General features: G+C 44.0%; 1 protein-coding gene across 2 annotated transcripts in view; it reads left to right on the plus strand.

Annotated features, from left to right (window-relative positions):
- The window catches only part of GSR (glutathione-disulfide reductase), a 28,303-nt gene that overhangs the window by 8,925 nt on the left and 3,067 nt on the right, over positions 1-16,311 (plus strand). For both annotated transcript variants that reach the window (XM_075929297.2, XM_006125372.5), the window contains exons 5-11: positions 305-452; positions 2,101-2,155; positions 4,752-4,851; positions 6,934-7,020; positions 10,254-10,415; positions 11,098-11,209; positions 13,162-13,293. In XM_075929297.2, the coding sequence (XP_075785412.2) occupies positions 305-452; positions 2,101-2,155; positions 4,752-4,851; positions 6,934-7,020; positions 10,254-10,415; positions 11,098-11,209; positions 13,162-13,293 (796 nt within the window). The remainder of the gene's footprint in view (positions 1-304; positions 453-2,100; positions 2,156-4,751; positions 4,852-6,933; positions 7,021-10,253; positions 10,416-11,097; positions 11,210-13,161; positions 13,294-16,311) is intronic.

A 16,311-nucleotide genomic window follows, 5' to 3' on the forward strand; every position in this document is an offset into this window, starting at 1 on the left:
TTAGTAGAGTTCAAGTTCCAGAGCAATTTTGCAGACTGGCCTTTGCACCAGACACTTTTTAAAGAGTGGTTCCTGATCACTTTTCCAAGTGGGCACCCAAAATCATCAGTCACTTTTGATAATGTAGGCCGTTGGGGAACTCTTTTCAGAAATTGAAATGCAAAATCAAAGAGCTAGCTTACTGCTTTTCTGCACTGATAATTTTGTCTTCTGCTTTAATAATTAGGAAAGGTTCATTCTTTTTCTAGCGTCTGGTTCTGTGATTTATAGACTGACAGTACAATCTAAAATGTATGTTTTGTAGGCTCACATAGAAACCATTCATGGCCAGGCATCTTTTACAACTGAACCCGAGCCTACATTAGAGGTCAATGGTAAAAAATACACTGCTCCCCACATCCTGATTGCTACAGGTGGGCGACCATCAGTGCCCCAGGACAGTGAAATCCCTGGTAAGTCTTTGAATAATGGAATCTACATCATGGTATGCAAGTACTCCTGTAGGAACAGATTTCATTTGAGTTAAAACAGGATTTGCTGTTTTTCCAATGTAAGCAGTAGCTCCAGTGGACTTTAGCCTCTCTGGTCCTCAGTGGTCCATATAGAATGTAATTTTAAAAAGCACGCTTGTTCTCAGCATTCTGCTGTTCCCTGTCTCTTGCATATTGGCCAATGCTCCATTTGTATGTCACTGAATGGAGGATCTTCCACACCTCAGTCTTCTTAAGGAATTTTCAATAAAAGCGGAAGTGTCTAATCACAAAACAGGAAGGAACTGATGCAACATTGCAGGTCAGCACAGAAGCCGCATTTGGTAGCATGAATGTTGAACTTTGCTACCTGAGGCTTTTTTCACTTTGCATTTTGTATAGAAAGTGTTCTAGTTTGTTGTGGCTGTGTAAGTGAGAGACACTGTTCTAAACTGAACAGGCAATGCACATAGTGGCAGAGAGAGCGCATGTGCCTGTTTATGATATAGAAAGGTCTGACAGCTAAAGGTTTTTTTTGTCCTGCTTGATAGAAAAATTGGATCCTGAGTAGGACACTCCTTCTGCAGAGCCTTCCACCCTACTCATTTGGTGGAGAGGCCATGGACTGGGCCTGAATTTACAGTAAACTTCTGATAATCCGGCACCTTTGGGACCCAGGGGGTGCTGGATTATCAAATATGCTGGACTATCGGAAGGGGGGGGCGGGAATACCACCCTAAACCCCTCATAGCCCCTCCTTCATATAGTCCGCTGTGCTCCAGGCGTCCCTGATTCAGCCGCTGCTGAAACTGACCAGCAGCTGCTGAATCGGAGACGCCTGGGGCAGAGCAGCTGGAGTGCTGCCGAGTTGGTCCGGTAGCATCGACCCTTGGCACAGCGGGACCAACCCGGCTACCCCGCCGCCGGCTTCCCCCGAGGCTTTGCAAAGCCGTGGAGGGGCTCCCCCCGAGCCTGACTGCATGACTGCATTTCTGCCCGACCTCCCAAATCTTCCCTCCAGGTTTCCCTGGTTACTCTCCAACCCTTTTTTTTTTTTTTTTTTGCATCAATTAGTTAGGACCGGCCCTGAGCATAGGAGTGGTTTTGATGTGCGAGCTACCTTGGTAAATTACACTTGTTTACTAGCGAAGACAAGCCTGTACCATTGATTGGAAATTTTGAGGGAGTAGAGGTTGCAGAATTGATTGGATTTGAGGTGGAGTGAGTGGAGTTGAGCTGACTTTTTGTGGAGTGGTTGAATTGGAGAGTGAAAATGTAAATGCAAATTAAATGTGTATAGCTTTAGGGATGTGGCTTTTTAGACATATTCTCTGTGGGCAAACTGGTGTCTGGGCAGTTCCTCCGCGTCCAATGCTTTCTTTCAATCCTAGACTCAGTTTTGCAAAGTAACAAGTGCCCTTTCACATCTACTTTTGAAGTGGGAAAATAAGCTTTAAAAACAAGTCAAATGTTTGTATGCTTGGGATTGGTTTGTGTATACAAGCTAATAATAACTAACAAGAAGAAATATAAATCCAAACTAAGCAATGTTGTGTTGAAATGCACAAAAGCTGCTAGAAAAAGCAGAGGATTTTTACTGCTTTGTGTGAAATTGTGCTTTACCTTGCAGGTGCCAGCTTGGGAATCACCAGTGATGGGTTCTTTGAACTTGAAGAATTGCCCAAGTAAGCAAACCAACAATAGTAAAATCAGTCATCCTAGGCAGCTCTCAGCATGCTGCCGAAAGCAAAGCACAGAGTACTTAATTTTCTGTACCTTGCCCCTTGTACAGTAACTTATTCCAGTGTAAAATGGGTATAAAATGCAGCCTGATCAGGAAGGTGGCTATTCACAACCCCTCTGTGTTTGGATAAATGACTATACAAGGGGCGGGACAGTGGTGATTTTGATTCATTAGCTTGAGTTTATGAAAATGCATGACCAGTGGGAGGTTTTGGGGTAGGCTTTTTTTGTTTTGGGGTTTTTTTTTTTGGTAAGTAATTGTGTTAGGACAGCATATGACTATCTGATGCTTCTTGTTTTTCATATTTTTTATTCCTGGGGGAATGCTGCTTGTTTTGTTACTCAATGAGATGAGTTGTTGAAACTCTAAGAACTCTTTTACACAGAGTAGTTTACGGAGTTACAGGTTTTCCTTCTTGGGGAAATTTGTGTTTAAACAAAACAGGTTCCTAACAAGAGTGCACTAATGGAAAAAAAGACTGAAACACATGGTGTCTGCTCAGTTCTGACATCAGATGAGGTGTTAGATAGGTGCTAGAAAGCTGTTATCTGTATAAAAAAGTATTTCCTGCTGGGCAACAGAATGACATCATCGTGTTATGAGTGTCAGCAGTGTCAACAGGCTCTTTCAGCGAAGTGAAAGCGGCCAGAGAGAGGGGGTAGGCAAACATAAGGAAGCAGAGGGCTCAGCCCCTAGTCTATGTGTATTTTAGAAATGTGCATCTGTCTTAGGGATGTGACTGTTTAACGGGTAAACTTCACCCTTAACGGATGAGGCTTACCAGTTTAAGGTTAACCAGTGGGGGCTGCTGCCTGTGGCAGGCCCGGGCACCCCACAGCCTGGGGCTGCTCCGACCAGGATACCTGGGCCCACCAGAGCTTCTCTCCGCACCAGGGGGTGGGGGCTGTTCCAGCCCAGCAGCGGGATGGGGGCACTGCTCCAGTTGGGCTGAAGTGATTTCTTTCCCACTTCCACCAGCCCACCCCCTTTAATTGATTAACCAGTTAAACAATTTGTTAACCAATTAAACAGGATTTTACATCCCTAAGTCTGAGATTCTGTTCAAGAACTTCTCCTAAATGATAAGGGCCACCAAATTTGGTAGGCAGCTTCCTCTTCTCCTAACTTAAAGCAAGGTCAGGGTTTGATTGTGCCAGGAAAATAGGAAATGGGGGAATAAACATGGAAAGGGAGGGGTTGTTCAGAGGGATGCTGAACTCACAGTTACCACTAGGGGCAGGGAGTGCAGGGGAGAGCTATACTGTACTGACAACTGCTGGCAGCTACGCCAAGAGACTGACCAGCTGGGGACGGGCCTCACCATCTTGCCTGCCACCTGACCGGGATAAGTGGGAGGGGGGCCCCTTCTGGGGAGACACTCTTGGTGCCCACGCTGTGTCCCCTGCCCTGAAGGACCGGGGCAATGCCAGCTAAGTCTTCTAGTTATGTTATAAAGGTGTTACAAGGAAAGGGAGAAAAAGTTTTCTCCTTTGCTTTTGAGGACAGGACAAGAAGCAATGGGCTTAAATTGCAGCAAGGGAGGTTTAAGTTGGACATTAGGAAAAACTTCCTAACTGTCAGGGTGGTTAAACACTGGAATAAATTGCCCAGGGAGGTTGTGGAATCTCCATCACTGGAGATATTTAAGAGCAGGTTAGACAGACACCTGTCAGGGTTGATCTAGGTGGTGCTTGGTCCTGCCTTGAGTGCAGGGGACTGGACGTGATGACCTCTCAGTCCCTTTCAGTTAATCAGTTAGCCAGTTAAGCAGGATCCCAATAGGGACCATTTTAGCCCAGCTGGAGAAGCCCCCAGCCTGCGAGGCTGCCGGCACGCAGCCTGGTGTGGGGCTGCCAGTCTCCCCACACACATGAGGCTACCAGTTCCTGGCCCCATCACATGAGGCTGGAGAAGTCCTCCACCTGCAGCAAGCCGTGATGGTGAGGAGTACCATGGTCGACAGGGGTGCCCTCAGCATTCGATTTAGCAGGTCACGTAGACTTGCTAAATTGAACTCTGGAAGATCACTTGCTGGAGCGTTGATCCTCCAGTATGGCTAGACAAGCCCTGATTCATTCTCATGAGGGAAAGATAGGAAATTGGAGACTCCAGCCAGGCCATGGCATTCTGTTCTGTGTAGTGATGTCTGTGCCTTTCCTTTAGCTTTTCATAAGTGAGCCAAAAACAACTGGTATAGTAATTATCAGTACCCCATTAAAACAGAAATATAAGACAACTCATCATATGAGTTGGGTTTCTTGTAGCATGTAGTTTAATAAACTAGATTTACAACATATGTAGCCTGTGATCATGGGAAAGAACCTCAATATAGAACTGTGGCATGAAATTGTGCCTGGATTATAGGAGACAGCATCTCCTTTTGTTAGAATCATAGAATTATAGAGCTGGAAGAGACCTCAGGAGGTCATCAAGTCCAGCCCCTGCCCAAGGCAGGACCGATCCCAACTAATCCCTGTGCCAAAGGTCTTTTCCATTATCTCTGATTTTGCATGTGTGATCTTGCTGGTTTTCCTCAGGCACAGTGTTATTGTTGGTGCTGGATACATTGCTGTGGAGATAGCTGGAATCCTTTCCACGCTGGGTTCAAAGACATCCTTACTGATACGTTATGACAAGGTACACTAGATCATAATGCATAATATTGTTTCAGTCTCTAGTGATCTCTGTGCCAACTGAAAATATCATTGATGCTTTCTGTGCCTAATTGGCTAAAAGCATTTTAGGCCTCTGAGCCAAATGAAATCGCAAGACAGGACAATCTGCTGTTTGCTGGGGCTGATCACATTAATTTAGAGAAGTTTATTTGACTTTAGTAATATACAATAAATTGTAAAGCAACATTTAGATTGCATAGTTAAAAAAATCTCAGTATCATGATCTACAAAAATTTAATTTGTCCCAGTAATAAATGGGCCATGTAGCATGTTCTGTATTTTCTGATCTAAAATGTAATACTGAGCTAGACAGAGAAGAACAGAAAAAAACCCTAATATTTTGTCTGCACTTATTACTGTTGTAGGTATCTTAAAGGTCACTTGTAAAGGATTTCTAAGCATTGCATTTGTGCTCTAAATAAGAAAAAACATGGACAAAAACCTAGACTTTTTTAATCTCCTTTACTTAAACAACAATGTCGAATCTGTTCTTCCCTGTGTTTGCTGGAGAGTTTTTTGAAATGGTCAGGAGATGTGCATTGTCAGCGTTTGAACCACAACAGAAGAGGGAGAATTGTATTTAATTCCCTAGCTTTTAAGAGATGGAGTGAATATTATAAAGGTACAGGACAAAGGTATTTGCTGTTGGCCAAGTTTCCTAATCTCTGTAACTGCCAAAGGCCTAGAGCTGGTAGAACCAATGCTGTTCTGCTGCCTTGCAGGGGCACAGGGCTGTGACATGCACAGGCATCATCATCCTGTTGTGGGCTCTCTCTCTTCTAACACAGTTGAAACTTTGGGAGAAAAGTCAAGTGTGGATATACCCACAGTGAACAAGGCTCTCTCCTGGAAAGACACCCGTAGACAGAGAATCTCATTAGCAGTGCATGTTTGGGATGACACCTTTGCTTCATCTCAGTAGAGGGCTTCTTTAAAAAGTTTAATTAATCAGTTCTTACTGATGTAGAATTATGCACAACAGGGCCACTCAGTCATACCTCTTGTTCAGCCAATCACTCAGACAAGTTTGTTTACGTTTGCAAGAGATAATAATGCCCTCTTCTTGTTTACAATGTTATCTGAAAGCGAGAAGAGGTGTCCACATGACACTGTTGTAGCCAACGTTGCAAGATATTTACATGCCAAACGGTGCTAAAGATTCACATTCCTTCATGCTTTAACCACTATTCCAAAGGACATGCATTCATGCTGATGACTGGTTCTGCTGGGTAACAACTCAAAGCAGTGCAGACTGATGCATGTTTGTTTTTATCATATGAGTCAAGTACCACCAGCAGAAGGTTGATTTTCCTTTTTTGATGCAATTAATCAACTGCCCTAGTTATTATGGTTATCAGTATTTAGGGTTCTTTTGTCCCATTTGAAGGGTTTGGTTGATTGCCAGTGCCAACGTTTCTTTGCATTTCCTGCAATAAGACTATCCCAGTGAGCAACCTGCACTCAAGTTGCTTGAAGTACCCAAGCCCTCTACACCACCACCCAGGAGCCACCTGTGATAAGCAGTGTCCAGCTGGAGCCAGCTCCAAACCCCTGCCCCAGTCATGTACCCCTCTCTACACCCAAGCCCCTGACCTAGCCCTGATCCCCCCCAGACTCAAACTCCCTTACAGAGCCTGTACCCTGAACCCCCTCCTGCACCCCAACTCCCTGCCCCAGGCTCAGCTCAGAGTCCCCTCACACTCCAAATCCCTTAGCCCAAGACCGGAGCCTGTATCCCAACCCTCTGCCCCTGCCTGGTGAAAGGGAGGGAGGATGGGAGGTTGGAGTGAGAAGATGCACGAAGGAGGGAGGGCAAGGGTATTTGGGTTTGAGGTAGATCCTGGATTTCACGTAAATTCAGAAAGTGATCTTGTGCTTAAAAAGGCGGGAGACCTCTGCTCTAACACAGTCCATAACTTCGGTTTGATTGCAAAAGGACGAGAAAAGAATAGGTGCACATGAGAGATGTACTTGAAAGTCGCATTCAGATGGGAACATAGTAAATTACATGTACTATTGATGGATTGTATGTGTTTTCATGCAGGTGCTAAGGACTTTTGATTCAATGATCAGCTCAAACTGCACCCAGGAACTGGAGAATGCTGGCATAGATGTCTGGAAGCATTCACAGGTACTGTATTATCCCCACACTGCATTGTTTAGCTCTGAGTCTCTCCTGTGAACCCATTCTTTGATCTTTATTTAATCTTTGCTTAAATGTCCTAATGTCCTCAGCACTGTTATAACATCTGATTGTGGCCATGATAAGCAATTCATATATGCATACTGTATTGCTAATTTATCACTTCTGTATCAGTGCTCTGTAAATGCCCTTTGTGGAGCTATGTTTCATTTTATGCTTGTAATTTTGTCTCTGGAATATTGTTAGGTAGGAGATGGGGCAAGAGGGATGTGCAATGATAAATCAGAGAATTGATATCCTCAGTGTGGATCTTATGACTGGTGCAGTTGTGCCTCATGCCTGTAGGTCTGGAACCTCCCTGCGCCCTGCATGTCCTCTTGTCTCTGCACCCATGGGTATATAGGGCAGCGTGGCCCCAATCTTTCAGTTCCCTCTTATATCAGTGAGTGGGAACTTAGCAGGATCCATCTGTCCCTAAAGCGGCTCCTCCAGAGGGAAAAGTCCTGCTCTTTAGCTTTTGCTGTTCTCTGTATCACACTTTCATGATTCTGCTCCATTGGTCCTGTGCTGTTCCAAAGCACCTCTTTCCTGCCTCAGGGCCAAACATTACAGCTCTAGAGTCAAGCCCTAATTGTCCTGCGAAGGCTTTGTGTCGCATCAGAGGTGCCCATACCAAGTGCTTGTTTCTTAATGTTGGCTTTTCTGGTCTGAGAGACAAGGTAGGTAGGGTTGTATCTTTTATTGAAGCAATTTCTGTTGATGGAAGAGACAAGCTGTTGAGCTTCATACAGCTCTATTTTAGGTCAGGTACAGGCAACTAATACTCGATTTTCTGAGAGTGGTGTCAGATTCAGGGCATCTGGAGTTCACCCAGCTAGACACCCTCATCTGGAGTGCACACACAGCTTAGCAACTGGCGAGCCAGCATGTAGCCCCCTATGAGGGGCCACATGCTGTCCCCAAGACTAACATTGTTTCTGCATTGCATCCCATACTCCTCTCTGACTGCTTCCTCCTCAGAGGCTCTCTCCTGAGGTAGCCAGGAGCATTGATTCAAGTACAGTGCCTGGCACCATGCCTCCTCTTGAAGGCTGAAAGGTGGAAGAAAAAGTAGATGGCTCCCCCATAACTCTGCTTTTTGACCTAGCAGGTAACCACTACATCACTATCAGCAGGAGGGTTGGTATCTCTGTAGGATCTGTCTGTCTATCTTCTTGGATTGTCTTGGAGCCAAAATTGGGATTCATATCCAGCATCCCAAGACTCTAGAGGCGCAGGTCTTGAGGCCATCTCGTCCTCCAATGGGGTGGGAGAGAGCCACCCTAGAGTCTCCCAATCCAACATGCACATCCCCTCTGCAGATACCCAGGTGGTTCTGTGGGCCGCTATAGAATTGTATCCTCTTCGGCCATTTGGCCTCCCAATTTCAGCTTGACAAACCAGACGAGGTTGCCTTGGAGAAGAACCAGGTAGTGAGATGGAGAGGAAGGGCTAAATAAGCCACCATAAGATGATCCTCCTGGACCTGTCTTTGTCATCCACTTCCCACTCCCCCTTACCAGACTAAATGGTGATTCAAAGCCCTCCTCTACCCTGTGATTTCCTGTGCAGAGTAAGAGACTGTCATGCTGGTGGCGATTCAGGAGAAGTTCCACAAGCTTTCAAATCCCCCACAACCAGGATGGTTGACCATGCCAGTCAACAAGGGTTCCCTGGAATCGGTCACCAACCAGTTTGTAGCAGAATGGGTGGATGCTACTGAGCCCCTCAGAAGGGGTAGTGTGTGTCTTCACCTCACTTCCATCTCTGCTTACCATGTTCCGGAAGACTGTGAGAAATTGGAAAATCTCGGTGCATCATGATCTGTCCCCCTGGAGGGAGATGTGTAGGGGTTGGACTGTTTGGTAGGGAGGCCTACTTCTCTGAAACCTCACAGGTGAGGGTTGCAAGCTACCTGGCCTTACAGAACCAGGCAGGTATAATTCTCCCTTGGCAGTGACTGCTGGCTCCTTGGCACATTCCCGAATGATTGCAGTTGCCTGCTCAGTGGCTGCAGACATGGTTATGCAGAGACTGTCTTGGCTCCAGACTCCTGACCACTGAAAGGAAAGCCAAGCCGCCATAGACCTGCTCTTCCGTGGTCCTGAGCTTTTTGATTGCAGGTTGCCTGGGGTGGAGATGGTCTTTTTGTTCTGCTCATACAATGCCTACCAAAGTGGGATTCTGGTCCACGACTGGGGCTCTACGCACTGTGGTTCATCATAGATGCCAAGACAAGAAGGGACCAGTCTGATTAACTAGTCTGACCTGTATGTCACAGATCATAGAACTTCCACAGAATCCTAAAGCAAGTTTTTTGGGGGTGAAAAAAAAATCTAATATTGATTTTAAAAATTGCCACTGATGGAGAATCTGCCACAACCCTTGGTAAGTTCTAGTGGCTAAATACTCTCAATATGAAACATTTATGCCGTATTTCCAGTCTGATTTGTTTTTCCAGCTTCAACTTCCAGTCGTTGAATCGTGTTTATACTTTCGTCTGTTAGACTGAAGAACACTTAATAAAAACCTTTGTTCCTTTTGTAGGTATTTATAGACTGTAACCATGTCATCCCTAACTTTCTGTTCATTAAGCTAAACAGAGTGAGCAGGAGCTCAGTCTCTAAAAGGCATGTTTTCTAACCCTCTAAACATTGTTTCTAAACCCTAACCCTGTCCAATTTATCATTCTTAAATTATGGATGCCAGACCTGGAAAATAGTGTTCCAGCAGCAATTGCAGCAATGCTAATTAGAGGTAAAGCAACCTCTCTGCTCTTTTTTGAGAGTCTCCTATTTATGCATCCGAGGATCACATTAGAACTTTTTGCTTCACTGTCACATGTGCAGCTCATGTTTAGCCAATGTATCTATGACAACCCCCAAATCTTTGTTTCAGTCACTGATTCCCCTTTGTGTAAGTGTAGCCTACAAACACCTTGTACTCTACTCAAATACTGATGCCATGTGTGACTTGCCATGTTACCTACAAGTCTCTCTCCATTCTGTTGCAAAAGCAGAAACAGATTCTTAATTATTGGCATGGCATTTGGTGTGTGTTCCAGTTAAAGAACAGGGTTTGATCTTTCATATTTATTTTATGCTGGTTTTGATCATACTGCCACGCCACAAAAGTTCCACTTTTAACCTTTTTATCTTACTCTATATTTGATTTACCAATAGGTCAAATCAGTTACAAAATCTCCTCAGGGATTGTTGGAAGTAACAGTGATATCCTCTGTACGCGGTCACAAACCCAAAGTTAGCACAATCTCGGACGTTGACTGTCTGCTGTGGGCCATTGGGCGAGAACCAAACACTGAGGGGCTTAATCTAGACAAACTGGTGAGCTCTAAAGACTTTATATCCCAATAATTGTGAAAATGCACGTTGCATTATTGCCTTGCATATGTGGCCCCAGTTCTCCCATGACCTCTGGAGGAACAGACTCTTGTGTGTGCAGGGAATGTATGGCAGCACCACGGCCAAGATTCTAATATCTCGTATAGTACGCTACACTTGAAAAGTCCTGGGCTTTCAAGAGGGTAGTATGAAAACAAGCCTACAAATGTTTAAGTATGATGGAGTTTTAATTGCATCCTCCAGCAATGACTGGAAGTCTGATTGGTAATTTGGGGCAGGTGTAACTCAGTGCCTTTGATCACCAAATTATTCTGTGAATGGTGATGGTGCATTATAGAATGTAAAACTTTTGTCCAAACACTGTTGTCCTGGTGGAACTGAAAATGATGCAACTGCTGCAAAGGATGGGAAACAAAAACATTTTTAGCAGCACAGTTACACTGGTTGGGCCTTTTTGGAACTAGGAGAAAAGTTAAGGTAAATATGGGAAACTTTTTCCCATGTTAATTTTTAAACTTCATATTGCACGTTTAAGGTTCCTCTTTAAGAGGAATGCAATTCTCATTCAGAACAGGCTATGCAACTGTGAAATGCTGTTTGAAACTGTCATTTTTTTCATAATACCTACTGCGTATATTAACATGGCTGCTGTTTCCAATATCAGGGTCTTAAATTAGATGCCAAAGGTCACATTGTAGTCGATGAGTTCCAGAACACCGGCAGGAAAGGGATCTATGCTGTTGGAGACGTATGTGGAAAAGCACTCCTGACTCCAGGTAACAGGTCTATATTGTATTTGGCTGTACAGTGACCTAGCGGATCCCATACCTGTGATAATGTACTCACCTACCTACATTTAGCTGCTAGGGGCAACATTTTCAAAAAGAGGAGCCAACAGTTAGTGAGATTTTCAAAAGTTCCTAAGTGACTTAAGAAGCACAAGCCCCCAGAGAGCCCAGTGGTGGCAGAGAGAAACAAGCAAATTAATTTGTGACACCTCCGTGCCTATTTTTAAAAAAACAAATGAATTTCCTTCCCCTGACTTAGTGTGGGGGTGGCTGAAGAAAAGTCCATTGTTCTTGCCCTTGCTGCTCAGGTCCTTCCAACATTTTTCAGAGGGTAGGTGCAATAATTCCTCTTCACTGTGGTATTTTTGGCAGCCATCTGACATGCCACCAGGCAGAGGAGGTCAAGGAATGTCAGCTCATACATACAGGATATTGACTGTTTTAGGACCAGCTAAGACACCAAAGGCTATTGTTCTATATCATCTGTGTAATCTATTTTGGCACTGTGTGTGTTCCGTGGCCTTGCTTTGAATGTGGCATGACTCAACAGGCTGCCTCTCCATTGGGTGTGCTTATTATCTAGCCGTCATACTCATTCATGTCATGTTTGTGCATTAATATAACTCTCAGACATTTGCCATATTTTTTTGCTTGACTGATTTGCCCTTTGCCCCTGCACGAGTTACTTCGGCAGAGTCCCTCATGCTGCCTCTCTCCACTCAGGACAATAGCTGGTGCAGGATTTTTCACCTCTTCACTCTACCTGTCCAACTGTGGATACTTCCTCTTCTAGGAGCTATCACTTGCCCATAGCTAGCTGCAGGTGTGTGCAAAGTAGTATGTGGGGGGAGGGAGTGCCCAGTGTTGGTGAAAGACCTCTGGTCACCACTGCATGGAGTAGGATGTGGGAAGAGGAGTGCAGCATGTTTGGAAAGAAAACGGGTCAGAGTTGTACAGAATGGGGCCACTCAAATACAGTTTTTCATGATTCAAGGTGGTGTCCTTATTCTGGTGCAGATAGTATCAGCCTACTGGAAAACTCCATTTGTTGTCTCATAAAAAACAGAAAATGTAGGTGCTAGAAATAGATGGCTGTGGAGCAAATGGGAAAGGAATTATTCTCTTATTGAAAGTCGTGATGAAGCCACACCCTGGCCTGCCTTGTTCAAAGCTATGTTTGTGCCAAGTGGGTATAATGCTAGCTGCTACTGCATCACACATCACAAGAGGAACACGATCCATATGCTTATTCCCAACCGTGATTTTCTACGGCAAAGTTCCAAAGCAGAAAAACAACTCTTTTCACAGAGGCACACAGGTTCAAATTTCAAGCCTCCTACCCCTGGATGAGATTAATTCTGAATTTACAGAGTCTAAAGGGGAAATTTTCAAAAGCACCTGACGCTTTGTTTACATTAGGAGTGTTTTCCTGGTATAGCTGAAGTGGCAAAATCCTCCTCTTGTGGGACCAGTTATTCCAGTATAGTTGTGTTCCCAGCCACAAACAGTTATGCTGGTAAAACTGCATCTACTCTGGGCCTCAGAGCAGCACTGTTATGTTGGTAACACGTCATCCACAGCCCCCACCATGCTCATCCTGTGATTCTGCATAGCTCTGCTAGTGTAACTTAACAGTACACTAGGACCAAGTCATATTTTCAAAAGTGAGGTAGCTGCTTGGGGCTATTATCTCACTGAAAGTCATAAGTCATTAAATGGCTTTCAGTGAGGCTTAGACACCTACGTGATTTGGGTGGTTTTGGAAATGTTGCCCATTAGTTTCAACCTTCTGGAATTTTCATCCTCTACGATCCATAAACATGAGGTTGGATCCTGCGCTGAAGCTGCCGGTATAGGCCACTAACTAGTACAGGATACCTGAGTAGCATTAGCCAGCATTAGGAATTCATGCTTATACCATCTGTTTTCCATACTTACAGTTGCAATAGCAGCTGGACGGAAGCTGGCACACAGACTCTTTGAAGGCAAGCAGGATTCCAAACTAGACTATAGCAACATTCCTACTGTGGTCTTCAGCCACCCACCCATCGGAACGGTGGGACTCACGGAAGGTAAGTTCCAATTGAAAATACTGTTTTGGTGTCTCCTTAGCCTTTTGTGTTTTAGTATTGAGAGCTATAACAACTGACTGAATTGGGCTGTAGGCTTAGGTGCCAGTAAAAAGATATGGTACCTTTCATCTGTAAGTGCCATGTTCATACCTCTGAGGAAGGCTCTGTGGCCCATCTGGAACAAATAGATGAGTGCTGTTCACCTAGTGGGCATGTGTCATTATTTCATTCCCTGTTGCAGTCTGGTGCTAGCAGTTTCAGCAAAGAAGGTAACGATAGGATGAATGTGAGACTATATATTCAACCTTGCAGGCACATTGTGATGCAGAAGTGCTCGTGTGGCCTTAGGTCTAACTATGGGCCTGGCCCAACATCCCTTGAGTCCTCCCATCACCTTCACAGGACCAATTTGGTGCTGCTTTTTGCTAACAAGGAGAGTACAATAGATGTACACATTTAATTAACCAATGTTGCTTAACTTTTTCCTAGACTGTTTACTTGCAATTTATGTTAAGCTGTATTTGGATAGAAATTCAATTCAAATGTACAAAAATAGTATTTTAATTTTATTATACAAAACTCCCTTAAATGTGCTGGATACAAATGAGAGTTTGTCCAAACATATTTTGCATTTAAAATTCAGCTGATTTATTAAAGTACTTTCTGTAGTTAGTTAATTGAACTGATTGATTCTGGTCACTGTCTCTTTCATCATTTTTGAACAAGAATATTTCCTCCTCTCACATTTAGTTTTTATTCGTAAAATAGAAGAGGAAAACAAGCTTTTATTTTTGTCAACTTCCAGTTAGTTTCTTAACTTGGACTGAGCTCCCCTGCATTCTCGAGCAATATATTTATACTCCTCCCTAGTTATCTGTCCAAGTTTCCACTTGGCGCACAGGCACACTCAATCAGTAATGTAAGGTAAACTACAGTGTAACTGTCCCAAAATCAAGAACTACATTGATAAGGTTAAACTTAAAAAACAAACAAACTAGGTTTAGGAATCAAAATATAATTATGGCACCCTTAACTCTGTCCAGTAGAAATGCCGTTGGGGGGGGGGGGGGAAGAGAGGAGAGAGGAGACTAAACTGATTTTGAAGAATTTTTTTTGTAATTTGACCTAGGTCCACAAACCCTAAAGTGTCATAATCATAAGAGAATAGCATTTGCATAGTAGCACTACAGGGCATAGTGAAGGTTTCTGCTGAAAGAGAAACATCTAAGGAAAGGCCATACATCTTTAAAAAATCTTTAGATGTAGCCTATGCACAAGATTTCGGTGAGTTTTTTTTTTTAATCCCATGGGAAGCTGGATGAGTCTGACAGAGCAGGTTGTAGTTGTTTTGGTGTCCTTAACATCATTTCTTACCTGAACATGCTTAATTTTCTTTATTTGTAACCTTAACTATGACTTCTTGGGCTTTAGACTGTTTGGTTTGTGGATAGTTATGGTTGTATTGTGGGTTGTAATCCAGACCTGTAAGGAGAGGTTACATCCTGTGTTGTAACCATGGGTGCCTTAAGTGCTGTGCTGCTGTGGCTCACAGCCTGGATACAAACAGCAGTCCCTTGAGTTTTTGTGTGCTCTGCTAGCTTTGTCCTGACCCAGAAGCCTGCCACAAACACAACAGTCTCTCCCTTGTTTCCTCCAGCTGTAGTTATACCTGGCAAGGTGACCTCAGCACACTTCCTGTTCCAAATGTCTACAGAACCACCTACCCTGAAGTGTTCAGCCTTCTCCTGAACCACTTAGATAAATAATAAGGTTTATCTACTCCTTTAAGGGCACAATACCCAAGAGCTTGTGACATTAATTGGAGTTAACTATTACAGCAGTTCAGACACTTCACTGGGTTGTTTTAAGTTAAAATAGAACATGTTAATTAACAGCAGGACCTGGGTTATTTGATGCCAAATAAAAGAAATAAAGTTAGAGATAGTTGCTAGCAAATAAAAATATGTGCCTACAAGTCTAGAACTTCTCTAACAAGGCACAGACTTTTTTGATGATTTCGTTCGCCATTACCCATGGCTGATGAATTCTCTCAGCCAGGAGCTTCCACGGAAGTACAAGATGATGGTTTCTCATGTGTTCCTAAGTGAAAGATTCAGTTGGACTCTCTTTTTTCCTTATATCCCCAAAGAATTGTCTTAAATATCAAAGTTAGGAAGGCCACCTGTGTTTCTCTGGGGTACGAGGAGCAATGTTGGTTCTCAGTCTCTTGAGTTCAAGCCAGGGTTGCCAACAGTCAGTAAATTTGTGGGCAGCCCGTAAAAAGGAGCTAAAATTGGACCTGTCTGTAAAACATTTCCATGTCAATAAAAACCCACTGAGCTTCCTCCCACTTGGCTCTGGGGCAAGCTCTGCAGGGCAGCTCCGTAGACTCTACAGTTCCTGGGGCAGGGGGGAATTCTCCTGGTGGGGGCTGCTCTTCTTCACCTGTGGTGACCAGCTTTGAGCTCTTTGGTGTCACCAACCCTCATGCTCCTGCTGCAGCCCATCATTCAGCCTTTTCAGCCGTAGCCCCCTCCCCACCCCCATCCCGAGATGTGAAGTAGGTAAAACCTGAAGAAAAGTCTGTTTTCCTCACCCCTTTTGAATTTTGCCTGTGCCCAGAAGAGTCCCAAAAGGGTCACCTGCCTTGCCCGAAAGCTTTCAGAACTTGGAGGATGCGAATGTGGGTAGTAAATAGGTTAAACTAGCATAATAACATTGCTGCTGTGATGTCTGAATAAAAACATTGACTAGTGTTCCCTTTTGTCGTATCTTTATATAGTGTAAGAATGCGTCCGTAAAAAAGTTTCAGTAACTTTTTTTCCATGTTGTCCACAAAAATACTTTTAAGCAGATGGCAATCCTGGTTCAGGCTCAACACAACCCCTGCTGGATCGCTTGATAGCTTTGTTCACAGCTAATGTGTAAACTGAGGTAACCTACATTCCTTTGTCTAGGGCAGATCTGTTTTATCACCTTTGCCTAGGCCAGGCTGTCATCTTGTTCTAGTGACATTGT

This window comes from Pelodiscus sinensis, chromosome 4 (assembly GCF_052426305.1).
Source record: "Pelodiscus sinensis isolate ZL-2025 chromosome 4, ASM5242630v1, whole genome shotgun sequence".
In the NCBI taxonomy this organism is placed as follows: Eukaryota; Metazoa; Chordata; order Testudines; family Trionychidae; genus Pelodiscus; species Pelodiscus sinensis.